General features: G+C 40.2%; 3 protein-coding genes across 4 annotated transcripts; all 3 read left to right on the plus strand.

Annotated features, from left to right (window-relative positions):
- Positions 1-5,413: 5,413 nt before the first annotated feature.
- On the plus strand, positions 5,414-9,642 carry LOC111238808 (tenascin-like). The gene is made up of 14 exons (XM_022768495.1): positions 5,414-5,534; positions 5,629-5,760; positions 5,865-7,037; positions 7,167-7,289; positions 7,411-7,554; positions 7,653-7,772; positions 7,858-8,013; positions 8,121-8,233; positions 8,337-8,469; positions 8,566-8,717; positions 8,813-8,909; positions 9,010-9,171; positions 9,281-9,444; positions 9,544-9,642. Exons 1-14 carry the CDS (start codon positions 5,414-5,416, stop codon positions 9,640-9,642), a joined length of 2,889 nt encoding a protein of 962 aa, XP_022624216.1.
- Positions 9,643-10,376: 734 nt separating this feature from the next.
- Positions 10,377-14,116, plus strand: LOC111238796 (steroid 21-hydroxylase-like). Its single transcript, XM_022768480.1, has 12 exons — positions 10,377-10,509; positions 10,711-10,902; positions 11,039-11,128; positions 11,208-11,362; positions 11,516-11,611; positions 11,865-11,975; positions 12,078-12,164; positions 12,392-12,475; positions 12,585-12,698; positions 12,795-12,961; positions 13,522-13,625; positions 13,723-14,116. Exons 1-12 carry the CDS (start codon positions 10,377-10,379, stop codon positions 13,974-13,976), a joined length of 1,587 nt encoding a protein of 528 aa, XP_022624201.1. The 3' UTR covers positions 13,977-14,116.
- Positions 14,117-14,777: 661 nt separating this feature from the next.
- Positions 14,778-17,289, plus strand: LOC111238809. 2 transcript variants are annotated; one of them, XM_022768496.1, is made up of 8 exons: positions 14,778-14,893; positions 15,231-15,512; positions 15,607-15,888; positions 15,969-16,253; positions 16,358-16,618; positions 16,729-16,833; positions 16,941-16,966; positions 17,077-17,289. In XM_022768496.1, exons 1-8 carry the CDS (start codon positions 14,821-14,823, stop codon positions 17,197-17,199), a joined length of 1,437 nt encoding a protein of 478 aa, XP_022624217.1. In that variant the 5' UTR covers positions 14,778-14,820; the 3' UTR covers positions 17,200-17,289. The 2 variants fall into 2 exon arrangements, with proteins under 2 accessions (XP_022624217.1, XP_022624218.1); XM_022768497.1 differs by lacking the exon at positions 15,607-15,888.
- Positions 17,290-18,704: the final 1,415 nt, after the last annotated feature.

An 18,704-nucleotide genomic window follows, 5' to 3' on the forward strand; every position in this document is an offset into this window, starting at 1 on the left:
TGCTTGAGCAGCAACTGTGAAATTGGCTGGGGAATTGTCAAGTGTGCTCATATGACCAGGTGTATTTTCTTAGGTGTGCTGTAGCCTTAGTAGCTTAAGGTATGTCTCCAGCCATTTTTCCAAAGGCCAAGACAGGGTCAGCGGTTTGAGGGTGGTCTATGGTGCAGAAAGGAGTAGAGTGAAGGCGGAGCTGTTCTTGGAGGCTGCCGCCAGATGGAGGCACTGATGGAGTGGGACCACCCACTCAGGAATTCACACTACACCGACAATTACTCTTTGTTTTTCATCCTAATATCAAAGTGACTTGACCCGAATGCTCTGTTATCAGGGCAGGCCTTTTTCAGATCATTTTACCATTTCACAGCATAATAGCATTAGTATAAATAGTAAAATGAATGACAGCTGAATTACATTTTGCTACTTCAGTTTATACTGTCACACTGTCATGTCTTATGAGGACACTTTGATAGAACAGAACATTGTTAATGTAATTAGAAACACCTGCGCTTTTTCTGCTATGAAACACTGTAAAAAACGGCCCTGGTCAGCTCGTGTTGATGAGATGTTATTTCTGATCACATATTAATGTTATAGAAAGATACAGCACATGTTGTGATAAAGTCATGTGTGTTTGTGTCTGTGTGTGTGTGTGTGTGTGTGTGTGTGTGTGTGTGTGTGTGTGTGTGTGCGTGTGTGTGTGTGTCCAGGTATTACCATGACTCCACCTAACTCCTTGTTGAGGCCAAAAATGGGCCTAATGCGTCTAAACCAAGGCTAATTCATTTTTTGGCTGATTAGCTAGTGTAGTAAAAGAGCACTATTTTATTTCATTTTCCTCTTCCTTTCTTCACCGTCCTCACTTCCTTTCCTTTCCTTATCACTGATTGGCTCTTGTTTTCTCACTCCACCCCTCATTTACATGATAGAGTTCACCTGGGCACCAGAGGATTATTTAATAGCTTCACTCCACTCACTCACTCTTTTTCACCTTCACATGGGGTGGCAGTTTCTGGTAGGAGAAGTTTGTTACTCTGTAGTCCCTATAATTTGTCTGTTAGTCTCAGAGAACCATCTTTATCCTTAATTCTTTAATTTAAGTACATAAATTAGACTATTTTGATTTGTTGTGTTAAATTTAATCTTTATTCTTTATTGTCCTTTCTGAACCCGCAGCCCATGTGTGTCTTCCTTTTTCATGTTTGAAATAATTATCTGAGAATAAAACCTTTGTTGGATTGGATATATGTTTAATGGCCTTTGTTCTTTCATCCTGCATCCTGACCCAATGCCCATGGTGATAGTGAATCAGTTCTGAACCTCCTACTTAACAGCTAGTTAATAAGTTAAGCTAAGCTAACAAGCTGGGTATGGTGTGCACAGAGACCGATACCTGCTAATTATTGCTAACATTCTGTTAGCTAATTAACTGCACAACAACCTGTATTATTTGTCTGATATTTGCATGAAAAATCCTCCAAAAGGCAGCAGTGCCACACGGCTGCGAGGTCACGCTTGTTATTCACCAGTTTATTGTCTACTATACTATACCTGCTATGCTGTAATAGTGTGCTGTAAGGTTAGTTGTCTTTCAGTATCAGAACATGGTGTTCTTGCCAAGAAAAACTTGCTACCTCAACACATTTGCAACTAAAATACCTATGAGTAAATATATTTTTTACTGTGGGTTCTTATATCCCCACACTGCAACATGTATAGAGTCAGTGCTGTATATTCAAGAGTAAGAATATGAGAGAGTTGTTTCTTCAGCATTAGCCAGAGTTTCACAGCAGTCATGCAAAATAGTTTTGCATGCTCACCGCCTATAATCTCAGGGCAAAAACAACATATATCTACATATATATACATATATATGTATATATATGTATATATATTCTGTATTGTCTAATCTATCTATCTATCTATCTATCTATCTATCTAGATAGATTAGACAATACAGCAGAAAGAAAAACTACACATTCGGCAGATTTATGCAAGGTGAGTGATCATCACGTTCATCTATCTTTTATAATAACTATCAGTAAGCACTTTGTATCTTTAAAGGCATGGTCATGCAGTGATATAAACTTTTGATTTGGCTCTCCTGTAAAATTAGGAAAATGTCACTTATGTGCTATTTGCTCTAGGCCCTTGATAAACTTGTCTTCATGTGGTTTACAAAAGGTGGGATGGTGGGTGGCCATTTGGTCAGAGATGCAGTGCCTTCACAGAGCATTTCTTAAATCTGGTGGATATTTGGTCACTTACATAACTCCCACGTAGTTACATCTCATTACTTCCAACAAACAGCCAATTCATATAGCGAGAGGTTCCTGTCCCCCAGAGTCAGCACTGAATACCTGCAGTGTTATGCTATGTATTCCAGCTGAATCATGATTCTCGAACCAGGGCTTTATTCAATCAAAGACTGTGTCTAGGTGTTAGTAATGTCTGGAATAAGTCAAGTTACATACAGCAGACACTGAAATGAGCCATGAAAAGCTGAAACATGCAGGCTATTTTTGTGTGCCACAAAACGGCACAAAAACTCCCTAATGTCCTACAGTGTACTGTATGGTTTGAGACTGATCAGTCTAAAATCTGTAATTATTCAAACAGATTTTTATTTTTTATTTTTATCTTTTAAACCAAAACACATGACCTTGGATCGTTTGTTTTGTTAAATCTACCATTTTTGTTATATCTAACAGAATACAAGAGAGTAGTTGATCATATTACACAACTTCAACATCATATATACACAAATCTGTATAAAAATGTCACTCTTTTTGTAAGTCCAATACAAATATTTTCCATGGTGGTGTAGAGAGTGGGACCACTAGGCGTGGAAGAGGGGGGGTCCTTAAGTAGGAGCGGACTTTATCACTCTCCTCCTTTCTAGTGGTGGTCCTTTCTCTCACCTCTTTCCTCCCTGGTCATATCCAGCAAGTCTATGTGAGCTTTTCCAATCAGATGGAGGGAGCAGCACAAAGACAGAGATAAAGCCAAGAACAAATTCATTGCTCTGGTAAGTAATTTACTTTTCCATTAAATTTTTTATTTATCATGATCTCAGAGTGGTAACTGCAGTCATTTGAATGAATGGACTCCACTGAATACTCTACTTTGATGTCTGTATCCCTTTAAATCACACTGCCTTTATAGAGGATAGCAGAATATATTTTCAAGGTTGTGACTGATAAAATTTTGTGCTCTTGTTAAATATTGTGTTTTAGCTGCAGAAAGACACTTTAATACTGATGACATGTATTTTTTAGTGGACACATATTGGGTAATATTGTAAACGTTTAAACCAAAATTTTTACTTTTCATTCTATGACAACTAATGCTGTAGGAGTCCCCATTCATTTTGTTAATACTGCAGCCACGTAGTCAATCAATCCATTAACTCCAATGCAATGTTTAAAAACTGGCTTACAGTGTAGCAAAGCATCTGAATGTTTACCTGCTGCATGATTTATTTGATTTTCTACAGATTTAAGGCCAAGGCTGGACATAGTCCCCTTAGTGGTTTTATGAGTAGTGAGTGCAGCGGATTATGTAACCTTCTGTATAGTGAAAGACGTACAGTGTCCCACAGTTCTATACAGTGACGCTCTGTTACCACTCTGCATAGTCTCTCCAACAGACTCTCTGGATTTCCCGCTCAAGTCACCTTCTTCCTTCCTGTTCCGAATCAGCTAATTTAGACGTTACTTGGTTTGGCAAGCAACTGAATTAACTATTATGGCTGATTGGAACACTCCTGCAACTTTTCAACTTAATGTTTGTTCTTCACTTTTATTAGTGTACCACCATATACAGTTTAAAAACTTTTATTTTTTTTATTTCTCATGAAAGTTTTGTTTAGTTTGTGGAATTTAAAACTGTATCAGTGAAGTGAGATTGTTTGTTTACTCAATTTTTCCCAATATCTTTCACTGATACTCAGGTAAAATTGAGTTAGCTAAGCTAATATAAAAGAAACATATATGACATATATGATGTATATGATAAGGCTGTTCCTTGTCAGGTCACTTTTGAGCAAGGCACAAAACCTGAAATTTCTCCAAGTGTGGCTTTTCAGTAGGCAGTTAAATGGGAGCAGGGGAGCATATAAATGTGAATGGGAACTCTGTGAATGTTAAACTAGCCAGTGCTGAAAAAGGATTATGTATGCTCAGCAAAGCCCTTCTTGGGGTATAAAAAAGGTCTAAAATGTTTTGGCATAAAATTTCCTGCATTGAACTAAGTCATAATTCAGCTCTTTCATTTTGTCATTTCTAGGAGAGACCTGGCAAATTCTCCTTTACAAGTGGTCACAGAAATATAGAGGAAGGAGTTCATAATTTTACAGTAACATACATACAGATCCTCCAAAGGCAATACCATCGCTGGCTACTGCTGCTGGCTCAAAATGCTGTTTACTCTAGGACTTCTCCTCCTTCTCACCCCATTTCCCTCCTTTCAAACCACGACCAATGAGAAGAGAGACTCCACAGGAAGCGACGTGACCAAACCCAATGCCGTTTTCACCCCTTCAAAACCAAAAACCACTTCTACTCTTGCCAAACAGACCGTTCGCCCCACCTTAAAGCCAAACACAGTCAATCAGACAGTTTTACCCACTCTAGCCACCAACCAAAAACCTCCAATAGTCAATGCTACAGTGACCACCAAAAGCAAGGCCAGCCCAGCAGTAATTCAAACCACTCCGTCGGCAGCAGTAAAGGCTGCTACAGCCAGTGGCACCATCACCAACAAAGACAAGCACACAGTCTCAGTCAATCAAACAGTTTTAGCTAAATCTCCTTCAGCCGGTGAAGTGAAGGCTAGTAAAGAGAAGCCTGCCCCCACTGGAGCTCACAATGTTCAGTCTACACCCACAAAGCCTGCTTCAGCTAGCAGTGCTAAAACCCCCAAAGATAAAGTGCAACCTTCAGTCAATCAGACTGTTTCAATGAAATCTCCTTCAACCAGTGATGGGAAGATCGCCAAAGACAAGCCTGTCCCTACCGTAGTTCAAAATGTTCAGTCAACATCCACAAAATCTTCTCCTGCCAGAGGTTCTAAAACCACCAAAAACAAGCCCACAGCCTCCGTCAATCAGACTGTTGTAGCTAAACCTCCCTCCACGAGTGATGTGAAAAACTCCAAAGACAAACCTGCCACCAATGCAGTTCAAACTCCTCTGTCAACACCAGCAAAGGCCACTACAGTAAGTGGTTCTGCAGCCGACAAAGATAAGGTCACTCCCTCTGCCAATCGGACTGCTGTTATCAAGGCTCCCACCACCACCATCACGAAAGAAAAGCCTGCACCTTCACAACCAATCAAGGTGGTGATCAGTGAAGGCTGTGACTCAAGCAAAGCCAAGGAGCAGGAGCTGAAGCTGAAGCCTGGCGCTCCTCTGGTGATGACGCATAAGATCAGCTTGTTGCCTGGTGGCTGCAAAGGCGAATGTGAGTCTGAGATGGCTGCACTGAAAGGACGAGTTGCCCGACTGGAAAAAGAGATGTCCCTCCTAAAAGAGAAATGTATGATTCAGTCACATTCACCAGGTTACTATATTTGACACAGTTCCTTAGAGATGTTGAATTAATAATTCTGGTTATATTTGTGGCTGCCCAGGTCCATGTTCTGCAAATTGTCAAGATGACTGTAATGGCAACGGGGAATGTGAGAAGGGGAAATGCATCTGCCATCAGGGGTTCATGGGTCCAGACTGCAGTAAGTGTGCCCAAGGAAACGAGTGTAATAAAAGTAAGTGAGTCTGCACTGTTATTTGGATGAATATTATTTTTTATTTGCCTTTTGACTAATATTTCAGTCATACTTTGATCTCAAACTCTACTCTGAAATTTCAGAAGCTGCCAAAGGCAAGGCCAAGGAAACAGTGGAGATAGTGACCCTGCAGAAAAAAGAGCAGAAGAAGGAAACTGAAGCCAAAGAGTATGACAGCAAAGCCAGAGTGGTCACTAATGCTAAACCAGGTCTTGTTAAAACCCAAGCAAAACAAGACGTTTCTGTCAAGAAAATAACCATAAAAGGTTCCTCAAGTGCCATAAAGACCAGTCGCCCAACAGTTGCTCAAGTTCTCCTGAAACATGAGGGAAAAAAGCAAGAAGAGGCTCGCAAAGGCAAAACAACAATACTGGCCTCTAAAAAGGTTGTCCAAAAAACTGACCTCAAGCTTGTTAAAGAAGGAACTGCCAGTAAAATGTATCCTAAATCTGACCAACTGAAAGATGAGCCTCATACCAATGTAACCCAGGGTAATGTGAAGAAATCTAATGGCACAGCTAAAATTGTGACCATTCTGTCCAAGGGCATGGGAACAAACAAAACCAGAACAGGAAAGGAGACAGTGGAGCAATCCACACTGGCTGAGAAGAATGTTACTCAATCATCTGGACATAAGCGCATTAAGACAGTCAAAGGAGATACTATAATTGTGCAATCTGTTGACAACAGAAACACCGAAGCTGTAAAAGGGAAAGTTACACAGAGGAGTCAGTATGTAGTGAATGCAACCATAACTTCAACATCAGACGAGGCTCGAGCTCTGCAGAACAAAACAAGTGTCCATGGCTCTGGGATGAGCAGGGGGATGGGTGGATCCGGATTAGGTTCTGTGAAGGTTGTGAACATTTCCTCCTATAGCTTCACCGTCACATGGTCAGCACCACAAGGCATGTTCAAGAATTTCACTGTGATCAGAAGAGAGCCAAGAGCAGAGGGAGATGAAGACGACCACGAGGAGTTTGAAGAGGAAGTTATTGAAGGAGACAAGATCCCCGCAGCTAAGAACCCAGCTGAGGTCCTGGTACAGACTGAAAGCACTGACGTAACTGTCTCCTCTGGTAAAGTTGTCGGATCAAAAGGTAAAGCTGAGACCAAGAGGATCTCCATGGTGGTCCCTGGCAGTGTACGTTCTGTGGAATTCAGTAACCTTCGGGCAAACACGCGCTATGTCCTGCACATATATGGTGCTGGTGCTCAGAGAAGATCAAAAATTCACAGAGTAACTGCAGTTACAGGTAATTAAAGTTGTACCACATTCATCATTTATACCTAATTCCTCCAATACTACCAGGAACAGTACAGAGATCAATTTATACAATCTGCCCAAAAATGTGAAATACAATCACCTTATTTTCTCTCACTAGGTCCTGAGCCAGCCACAGAGATGGTTTTCAGCAATGTAACAGAGTCCTCTCTCACTGTTTCCTGGTCCAAACCAAAGACCATATTCACAGGCTTCAGGGTCACATATACCAACATTGTCACAGGTCTGTCAAAGGCTACCTATAAACTGCAGGTCATAATTCCCTGGTTTAATGTCAGCCATTGTCATTCTTTTATTAGGAGTGTTAAGTGTCTAATTTTGATTTTTATGATGTATCCTGCTAGGGGAGAGCCGCTTTGTGGTCGCGGACTCTCAGCAGTCTTACATGGCTGTGTCCAAATTGTCTGCTGGGTCCTCTTACATTATCTCTGTAACTACCACACATGGCAGAGCCCAGAGTGACGCCCTCGTGTCCATTATCACCACAGGTACACAGTTAGATAAGCTCACTGTTATGTAAAAATACTTTTTGGTTGTTATTGCATGTGTAAACAGCAATAAACATCCTATTGTCTCTTGGCTGCAGTTCCCGCCCCTCCAGCACATCTTCAAGTTGTCAATGTGACAGACACCAGAGCTCTGCTGCAATGGACTCCCAGTCTGGGGAAAGTAGACCGCTTCATCATCAGCTATGAGTCCTCCAAGAGTGAGTGTGGTGACATTAGTCTAATGACCTATGACAAAACGCTAATGACTACACTAAGCGTTATTAATTCTCCCTCTTACCACAGCTCCTAATGTGACAGTGACAGTGATGGTGTCTGGGAACTCAGTGGAGCACCAGCTGAGAGGTCTGCAGAGAGGCACCTTGTACACAGTCAAGGTCCTGAGCCAGAAGGACAGTCTCCAGAGTATGGCCATCTCAACTACATTCACTACCGCTAATGGTGAGTAGAAAGTGGAAAAATAAAGTTAGATCAGTGCTGTTTACTCACTAAGGTCTACAGAATTGGTGTGTAAAGTGTGTGAACTAAATGCTTGTTGTGTCCCTCAGTGGTTAAAGCCAACGATGTGGGCACTCGCTCTGCGATGATAATGTGGAAAACGTCCACTGTTGTGTATCACAGCTACAGAATCATCTATCAGGTGGCAGGAGAAGAGACAAAGGTGAAAAATATTCCTCCATTGCTGGCACATGCAATACAAACACACAACTTTTACAGGACTGTCGAAACAATTAACTTTGGGTGTGTTTCTGCATATACATTAGGAGGTGATCCTGGACTCAACCATCACAGAGTATAAGCTGACAGGGCTGTTACCCATGTCACGCTATATAGTTCTGGTACAAGGAGAAAGAGATGGACACTACACATCTGTCGTCACCACAGAATTCATCACAGGTAATGGATGTAAAGTAATGCAGCCCTTGCATGGTTATTTGCCCCATTAATATTCATTGATTAATCATCCAACTAATTCTTTTTTCCATTCTTTAGGTAAACTACGATTCCCTTTCCCTACTGAGTGTTCTCAGGAGCTGCTGAATGGAGCTCTGCAGTCAGGAGAGGTGGACATCTACCCACAAGGAAAAGAGGGACATGCGGTCAGAGTCTACTGTGACATGGAGACTGATGGAGGCGGCTGGACGGTGAGATAAACTGCAGTTAATTGAGTGAAACGTTGCAATTAAGACATGGCAGAATGGGTTTAGAAAGTAGACAACAATCTAGTGTGTGTTTCTAGGTGTTCCAGAGGAGGATGAATGGAAAGACAGATTTCTACAGAACCTGGAGTGAATACAGCGCTGGCTTTGGAAACCTGAGTGAAGAGTTCTGGCTCGGTACAGTTGGGAACAAACACTTATTACTATCATATCTGTATCATAATAATATTCAGTAAATCAGCCTAATCTACGTGCTTTTTCACGTCACCTACATCAGGAAATGAACTTCTTCACAACCTGACCAGTGTCGGCCCTGTGAGTCTGAGAGTGGACATGCGATCTGGAAATGATACAGCTTACGCTCACTACGCCAACTTCTCCATCGATACAGAGGAGAGGCACTATACTCTTACAGTGTCCGGCTACACAGGAACTGCAGGTGAAAACTGTATAGGTGTTGAACTTTCCTGAACATGTGCAGTATAGGCTTTATTATACAGCAAATGCCTGACAATTCATACTGTAATTTTGCTGTATTTCCCTGTAAGGTGACTCTATGAAGTACCATAATGGGCGCCCATTCTCAAGCCGGGACAAGGACCCAGATCCTCTTGGGCTCCACTGTGCCAGGGCCTACATGGGAGGCTGGTGGTACAAAAATTGCTACAAGACCAACCTCAATGGTCTTTATGGCATCAACAGTAATAATCAGGTATGACTGGTCTCCAATGAATTTTACACAGTTTTTATCTTTTGTGATACGACACACTGACCAAATAGCATCATTTTTCTCTCTCTTGCTCTGAAACAGGGAATAGTCTGGATCGACTGGAAAGGTAAAGACTCCTCCATTCCCTTCACTGAGATGAAGTTCAGACCATCCAGGTTCTCCCCTGCAACTCATGGCTAAGAGTACATCAACCTTCATGGGCTCTCCATCCGTAAAACCTTATATCTGACACAGAATTAGAGCTCGGGGAATCCAGAGGAGGGTGGTTCTCACAGTTGCTGCATGTCACTTTTCAAATGAAATTGCAGTGGTTTTGATAGCTATGACAGCTATCAGTACATTTGATTCAATGTGTAAGATGTTTTTCAAGCTGTTTTTTTTTTGAGGTAATATACCAAAAGAGTGGAGAAAGGTTTTTAATTGCAACTTTTTGTATACTGTTCTACTGTTCTGCCTGACCCGTCCATTTCAACAAAGCTTTGTTTTGACTCTAATACCTTCTTGTGCACCGCCATGCCATGGTATGTCACCCCACTACTACTGTAATTAAATATGCACTGTCTCACTCCATTTTAATAAATGTGGCTAATGTGGGTCTCAAGTGTTGTTGTTTCATTGTGTAATTCCCCCTGCACTCTTTCTACAAGATAAACAAATGTCAGTATGACTGCCTATGTCAACTGTGTTGTCTTGCCCTTCAGCAAGTCCCAGCCATGTTTATCAGGCTGTTTCTTGTTCAGTGTGTTGCAGTCATCTCATAATCAGAAAACTTGACCCAAAATATTTAGATGTCCTTGATTTTAGTAAAAACACCAACAAGCTGACATGATAAGAGACTGTTCAGACGACTATAAATGGGACGAGCAGTGCGATGACCAGCTTTCTGAAGTGGGACACCAGCAAGGAGCCACAAAATGGCAATAGAAATATCAGTGATCAGTGTTGGAGCAGTATTTCTAGTTGTTGTGCTGTTCACGGTGCTGACCTACATTTCTGACCGGAGAGGCAGAGCTGTACAGGCAGATCACAAGAGAAGCAAGTCTACAGGTAAATATGTATTTGTTGTCTTCATATGTATATTTGACCATGCTGGTTCTATTTCAGTTTCATAAAAATGTAATGATTAATGAATGAGACAGTTATTCCATACATGGATAACTAGAACACTTGATCACAGATCTTCATTTTTGGTCAAATGGGTTCATATAATTTGTAACCATCCTCTCTATTTCTTCTAACTCGATCTAGGAGCTCAATCTGGACTCCTGAACTATCTCTATCAGTACCTTCCCTGCTCCTCATCTCCCTCCCTCCCAGGTCCTCCTCGCCTCTTCCTCATAGGCAACATGATGGAGCTGACACATGATCATCTGCCAATTCATTTGACCAATCTCGCACAACGCTATGGAAATATTTATCAGCTGAAATGTGGAAACACAAGTAATCATCCCATTTTAGACTTCTTGTTTTTATTTTTTATTTTACTGTATCACAGGCTCACATAAAAACAAGCAAATCACTTAGGAAAATGCTGTGGACAGTGAGGTTACAATACCCCGTTTTGTGTTTTTTCCAGCCATGGTGGTACTTAATAGTAATGAAGTTATAAGAGAAGCACTGGTGAAGAAATGGTCTGACTTTGCAGGGAGACCAATTTCATACACAGGTAAACAACTTAAATTTAAACCTAAACAATTATTGATATGTTATTTTATGTCCTTATAACCTCTACTGACATGTATTAGGTGATACTGTGTCTGGGGGAGGGCTATCCATCTCTCTGGGGGACTATAATGAGGAGTGGAGGGCACATCGTCGCTTCGTCCACAGTGCTTTGCAGCGTTGCTGCCAGAAATCTTTGCATGACGTGATTGAGAGACAGGCCCTGCATCTGCGAAAGGTACAGATGGCAGAAGGAACAGATTGTACACCAGTATCTATCTAAATAAATGGAGACAATGAGATAGCAGAGATCCAGACTGCAAATCAAATGTTGGGGTCACATAAAAGTGGTCACATAAAAAAGATAAAGCTTGCTTTCTTCATTGTTTAGGTTTTGATGGACTATAAAGACAGTGCTGTAGATCTCTCAGAGGATTTCACAGTGGCAGCCAGTAATGTCATCACCACTTTGGCTTTTGGAAAGGAAGTAAGTACTTTTCCTCTCATGGTTCAGTTTAAAAAGAGTAGTGGTTTATAACAAAATCTGCTTTTCAGCAATGAACAGTTGTGATTGTGGAAGAGCACTGTTTATGCAGGGACCTGGGGAATTCCACTGTTTATGTTGCCTTTTTTTTAGCAGCTTCTATTACATAGGTGCATTCATAATGTGCTATTTAGTGACTGAACAGTGCATTTCAGTGGCAGGACATATTAAAAACACAAATCTCTGTGTTCCCTAGTATGACAAGAGTTCTTCAGAGCTGCAGCAGCTGCACTGCTGTTTAAATGAGATTGTTGCTCTGTGGGGCTCCTCTTGGATTTCTGCTCTGGACTCCTTCCCACTGCTAAGGGTCAGTAAATATTAACCAACCTGACTTTAGATCACAGAATACTGACTGTCAATAACTTTTAGATTGGGATTTTCACACATTGTGACATCTATTCTCTCAAAGAAATTCCCAAATCCTGTGTTTTCCCGTCTCCTGAAAGAGGTGGCCAGGAGAGATGAAATCATAAAACAACATCTCAACAATTACAAGGTTCATAAAAACAAATGTCAAATAACATGTCATTGGTTTGAAAAACATCTAATAGAGAGGTGTAATTAGCTCAGATCAGCTCATTGGTTAGAAAAATGTTTGGTGTGGCTTAGTGATTAGATAACAGTAGATTAGACAACACTCTTTGAAAATGTATTCAGAATAGTTGGCAAATCCCAGCTCTGCTTTGTTCATTTTTATCAGCTGTCGCTTTGTTATCTGTGCAGTCGCAAGACAAAAAAAATGAGGACGTAATCACAGGATCCCTCCTCCAGGGTCTTGACAAACATCACAACACAGAACATGGAGTGGTAAGGTCATTTAACAGTGAATAGCAGGGAAGATCAGTTTGAAATGTACTGGAAGCAGAGTATGAGTTGGATTTGAATCGTCTGTATGTTATCCTTCTCCTGTCTCCAGCTCCTTACAGAAACTCATGTCCACATGGCCACTGTGGATCTTCTCATTGGGGGAACAGAGACCACTGCAGCTTGGCTGAATTGGACTGTGGCTTTCCTTTTGCACAGACCAGAGGTAGGGCACATTTATCCAACAATACCTTAAAACATGACATTTACACAGCCTGAAGTTGATCTCATTATATCTGTCCTCTCTTATATTAATCTTCAGGTGCAGACCAGGGTGCATGAAGAGTTGTGCACAGTGCTAGAGGGACGATACCCCAAGTACAGTGACAGACACAGGCTTCCCGTCCTGTGCTCTTTGATCAGTGAGGTGCTCAGACTCAGGCCAGTTGCTCCGTTGGCGGTGCCACACAGAGCCATCAGAGACAGCAGGTCAGCTATGCTACGGGGGGAAAAAAGTGCAAAAAATACCACACCCAAAAAGAGTGACGTGTGATTGAAAACATTTTTCATAATTTTCATAAGATACTTTTTTAATTTCTATTAGTTAGAGGCTTTTATTGTTAAGGCTCCAAGCATTTGTACAGGTTGATACACTAAATCTGGCACATCCCCACATTTCTCCCAGTTTTTAAACTTTAAAACAGTGAAATATTACATATTTGGCACTTCTACCTTAAAGCAACGGAATAGATAACCGATAGCCTGGGAACCTCAGTAAAATGTTGCTATCATTACCCTGTGCAGTATGTAAGTATGTTGTTATACCAATATATTTCACTTGAGGTGAGGCTTTACATTAACCTGAAATGCACCAGATTTCTAGTTAAGTCTTTGTCAGTGAGAAAGTAAACACAAAGGCCACACATTTGCACGTACACTAATTTTGTGTTGTTGTGCTGACATCTGCTGTATCTTTCTTTGGACATGTAACATTTTAGCCACTTTTCACTTTGCATTATGGCAAATGTATAATCCCCACATATATTTAGTATTGCAGGTTACTTCATCCCTAGGAACACAGTCATCATTCCTAATCTTTTTGGAGCTCACCATGATCCTGCAGTTTGGACTGACCCGTACAGCTTCAGACCAGGTACTGCTCTGACTGATGGGCGAAGTGCATTCCTTTCACTTGGCTCAGCAGACTTCAAATAAAGTTGCTACTATCTCTCTCTGTCTCTCCCCTTCAGAGCGTTTTCTGGATGGAGGAGGAGGTTCCACCCGTGCCCTGATCCCTTTCGGAGGAGGGGCTCGGCTCTGCCTGGGGGAGTCTGTTGCCAAAATGGAGCTCTTTCTGTTCACTGCCTATTTGTTAAGAGATTTCCAGTTCATCCTTCCTGAGGGTGAGGCCGCTCCGCCCGACCTGAGAGGAGTTGCTAGTGTTGTGCTCAAGGTCAAGTCCTACACAGTTATAGCACATCCAAGACCTGTGACTAATCCCTGAAGTGCAGAAGGTGTACTGATTACTTGCTGCTTCAAAGTTAGTGTGCAAATGAATGATTTGTTAAACTTAAACATATAAATATAATCATAGAACCTTCACATGTATGTTTATCATCAATACTCCTTCTGTTTGTATGCAGTTATTGGATATCCTTATTAAAATTACCTGTTAATGGATGCATTATTTATTTGATCAATGTTAGATAACATGTCTAAATCCAGGTATGTATTTCACTTTGATTAGGCAACACAAACTGCATTATTAGTATCTGTGTTAATTATAAAATTATATACATATTAATAATGGTGGAGAGGGGAAATTACAAGGATGGTGAAGTGGGTGATCAGATTTTCTCCAGAAAGGAAACTGAAACTGAGGAGCCAACAGAGTGAGCACGGTTCATGTGAAGAATATCTGTCATAGAGTCTGACAGCACCACCCAGTGGACAAACACTGAACATGCTACTAAAAGTGATAAATTCCTCTCAGTGGAAAATAGTATGTTTTTACTCCTCATCACTGACTAGGAGGCAGGTCTTGTAAAAGTATTTGCATTTTCACCATCATCTGCTGATAGATAACATTGATACAACAAACTTCTATTTGCTTGAACGTGTGACACACAGGAAAATTTTTTCATGAAAAACACAAAGACAGAACACGACACGAATTTATATATTGGCTATAGAATTGCATGAACACGGGTTCCTTTCAGGGGCTGGTCTTGACTGAAAAATTAGTTGCCTCAATGTCATTTCCTGAAATGTGTTTCTGAAAACTTCTGCTATCAGGGGATTTAGCAATAAGCAAGAAAATCTGCAAGAGGAGACCTTCTGAGAGAAGGATGATTTCTTTTTCTTTGCTAGGACTCTGTCTCCTTTCTCTTACAGTGGCAACAGCTGGAGCTCAGTCATCTGGTAATTATGTTACGTCTCTTGTTAATCTGTCGTATGTTTGTTTAAGAATATAACTTAAGAGTGCTCATCTACTGAATGAGGTATTTTAAAAGATTCACTGTTAAAATGATTTAAACTGAAACGGTGCAGTACAAACTACTTGAAACTTGAACAAAAAAGTGAAAATATCAGCTGTATTCATAAATGGGTTAAGGGTCACCAATTTCCCATATTTTAATTGATATTATATATATACTGATATTATAGTTCTAAACATTGCTCTGGCAAAGGTAAATTAGTTTTTTTGAGAACTACTGACTTGGGAAATTAAATGCTTCTTTATCATCTTCTTCAACAGATCATTTGGTGATGTTTGCCTTACCCAGAGACAGTATTACTTTGCCATGTGGCATCCCCTCTGTTAGATCCTGCTCCTCTATCAACTGGAACATGACTGGCGAGTTTGGTTCAGTTACTGAAGTGGTGAAGGCTGGACAAGTGACAGCTCCAGACGTCCCCCGGCACGGCCTGCTGAAGGACTGCTCTCTGGAGATTAATCGCCCTGTACGCAATGATGCACGACTTTACACTTGTGGCAGTGGAGCACTCAACTCAAGTGTTTCACTTCAGATTCTTGAACGTAAGTAAATTATCCTGTTACCTCAAAAAAGATTCTTGAACAAGTTAATAGCAATATCACAGCAGTCACATGATGTTTTTTTTTCATTCACCAGTTGCTGAGAACTTAGATGCTGCGGAGGGCACAATAGAACTTCACTGTTTCCTCAACACATATAAAGGACTCTTCCACTGTCACAACACAGGGATACATATCAAGTGGAGTACTGATGATAATACACCGATAAATGGAAATAGATTTCGCTTTGAAAACCCCACTGAATGCTTCTCTAAACTGATTATCAATAAAAAACTGACAGATCATCTCAGAAAATGGAAATGCCAACTATCTCAGAATGATGTGGTTAAAGCCACCGTCAGTTATACAACAATAACAGGTAGTAAAATGTGCTCAGTCCTAAAGAGAGATGTGTGGTTTAATATGTACAAAGTGTAACCCGTGCTCCCTTTGCCCCAGATGGCGAAGAGGAAGTGTTTGCTGCAGTGGGTGAGTCAGTGTCACTCTCTTGTAGCAATGCTTCCTCTCTTGGTGTAAGAGGCAGCGTGGAGTGGGCTGCGGGTGGAAAACCACTATCAGATGGCACCTCACACAAAAAGGGCCAATCAGAGGCGTTTCCTGTTAATGAGGACTCATCACTGTTCATTAGGAAAGTGAGTGCTCTGAATGCTGGGGACTACCAGTGTTCAGAGTCCAGTGAGCAGAAAAAAGTGTTAAACAAAATCAGACTGCACACCCTCGATGGTGAGTGTTCAAACTCCAGAAGCCAGAGCCAGAACATAAATTGTGCCACATTAACTTTGCCCCTGCTATTAAAACATTATTTATTCCTATGTTTGTCTTTGCAGTTACTCCACAGTGTGGGCCAGGAGGAGAACACCTCACCTTGACTTGTGTGCTTACCTGCACTGAACAATGTGACAAAGACTTCAATTTAACTTGGTCTGGAAGTAGCCAAAATAGCTGGCAGAGCAATTTAATGAATGACAACAACACTCTTAAAAGCAAACTAGTTCTCCCAGTATGTTCAATGAGATCTGAAGAAATAACCTGTATTGTGCAAAGAGAGGGTGCTGTGATGGCAGCAAAGAAGTGGCCCTCTGTTAACTGTAAGTATGCATCATGCTGTAATTGTTCTCCTGAATAAAACCCACACGAGACAAAAATGCACCCTTGTTTCTGAAACTGGGGGAAAATGATTATAATTCAATGTCCCCAGCTTTGCAAACACCTGCATGGTTAGCCCTTCCTCTCAGCCTCCTGATGTGTGCAGCTGCTGGAGGACTCTACATGTGCATGAAGAGAAAGCACAACAGGGATGCAGGTACTAATTCTGGTTAAAGAACCTCACATCCAAACTACAGCTATCATGATGAAATGATGATGAAAGTGAAATGTTACCTGAATGGCTGATGATATCTCTGTTTGCAGCAAATGAACAGTCGAGTATTGGAATGGTAAGAGGAAATACTTAAGACACAAAAAGATAATGGTGCTGAAACATTTTTTAATGCTGATATATCCTAATAAAATAAATATTGTTTTCTTCTCCAATTTTTCTTCACAGACTCATGTTTATGATGTAATTGAGGATGTAAGTGCGGAGGGACTACAACAGCAAACACAATCTAACAGAGAAGCATCCACCACCACTGACAGTTTCTATGATTTATTGCAAGCTGTAAACTAGAGCTAAAGAGAAGTGTGTGTTTTTGTCTCCATTTTAACTTTGATTAAATCATTTAACCACCATCAATAAACTAACAATTTGTTTTCTAAAACCAGCGTCAGTATCTATGATCATTCACCATCCTGCAGATACAAATTCAACTTGGATAAAAGATTGTCTTGAAAGATTTAATTGTAAATATGACTCCAGTTCATTTAAAATTACAGATGATTGATCTATTAATACAAACTGGGTGATAAGTTACTCTTCTTTTCAAGACAAACTCAAACACTCTATAGTTTAGTAGATGTCACATTTTTACATAATGCATAAATGTAAGCAGGTAAAATTTCAATTTCACAGGGAAAATCTTTTTCTTGAGGAGACTGAAAAATGTTAATATTGTACTGTTAATAATGTGCTAAGTTAATGTGATGAGTATTAAAATATGATTTTTATAAAAGTAGCTATGATTTGATAATAGTTGTACTATTTAGAAGTACACATGCTTTCATCCTCAAATTGATGAGATACACTGTTGAATCATTGCTTTGAAGGATCTGGGAGATGGTGGTGAACAAAACTGGAGGTGTCATGGTGGCTGGACCATAAAAGGTAATGAGAGAAACATAGTGCGCACCATCCGAAGATGTAGGACTCACATTCTCATGCTGATCAACAGACTATGTAAGTGTACCTGATTAACAACAAGAGAACAAGCAGCTGTATGAAAATTTCATTAAACTGCAATGATGTAAAACAAGCTGCTATACAACTTCTATACATTTCGTTGCAGTAATTAGAACTGTTGTGCCCATGACAACATCCCTAAGTTCATAAAGGAAATTTGTATAACGCCATTTGTTGCTGGTAATAATATCAAATATAAAAGGATATGAACTTTGTTAAAACAACTTTGAGTTTGACCATATATGTAATTACATCTGTGCCAAGCACTGTGACTGCCACTTGCAGTCTGAATATGGTATACAATATATAATATCATGGTATATTAAGGCATAAAAGGTCATAAAAAGGTCATAGTATGGTAAGGAATTAAACAACATAGTATATTAAAGCGTAAAAATAAAAAAAAAACCTCATACTATATTATGGTATAAAATGTCAAAAAAATATCATGGTATATTAAGGCATAAAAGTTCACAAAAAGGTCATAGTATGGTAAGGAATGAAATGACATAGTAAAGTAAGCCACAAAAATGTGATAAAACGTCATAGTATAGTATGGCATAAAACGTCGAAAAAAACATCATAGTATATTAAGGCATAAAAGGCCATAAAAACGTCCTAGTATGGCAAGGAATTAAACGACATAGTATATTAAAGAATGAAAATTCAAAAAACCTCATACTATATTATGGCAAAAAAAATGGCAAAAAACATCATAGTATAGTATGGTACAAAATGTCAAAAAAACATCATGGTATATTAAGGCATAAAAGGTCATAAAAAGGTCATAGTATGGTAAGGAATTAAACAACATAGTATATTAAAGCATAAAAATT

The sequence above is a fragment of the Seriola dumerili genome, unplaced genomic scaffold, assembly GCF_002260705.1.
Source record: "Seriola dumerili isolate Sdu_G_001 unplaced genomic scaffold, Sdu_1.0 BDQW01001661.1, whole genome shotgun sequence".
Lineage (NCBI taxonomy): Eukaryota > Metazoa > Chordata > Actinopteri > Carangiformes > Carangidae > Seriola > Seriola dumerili.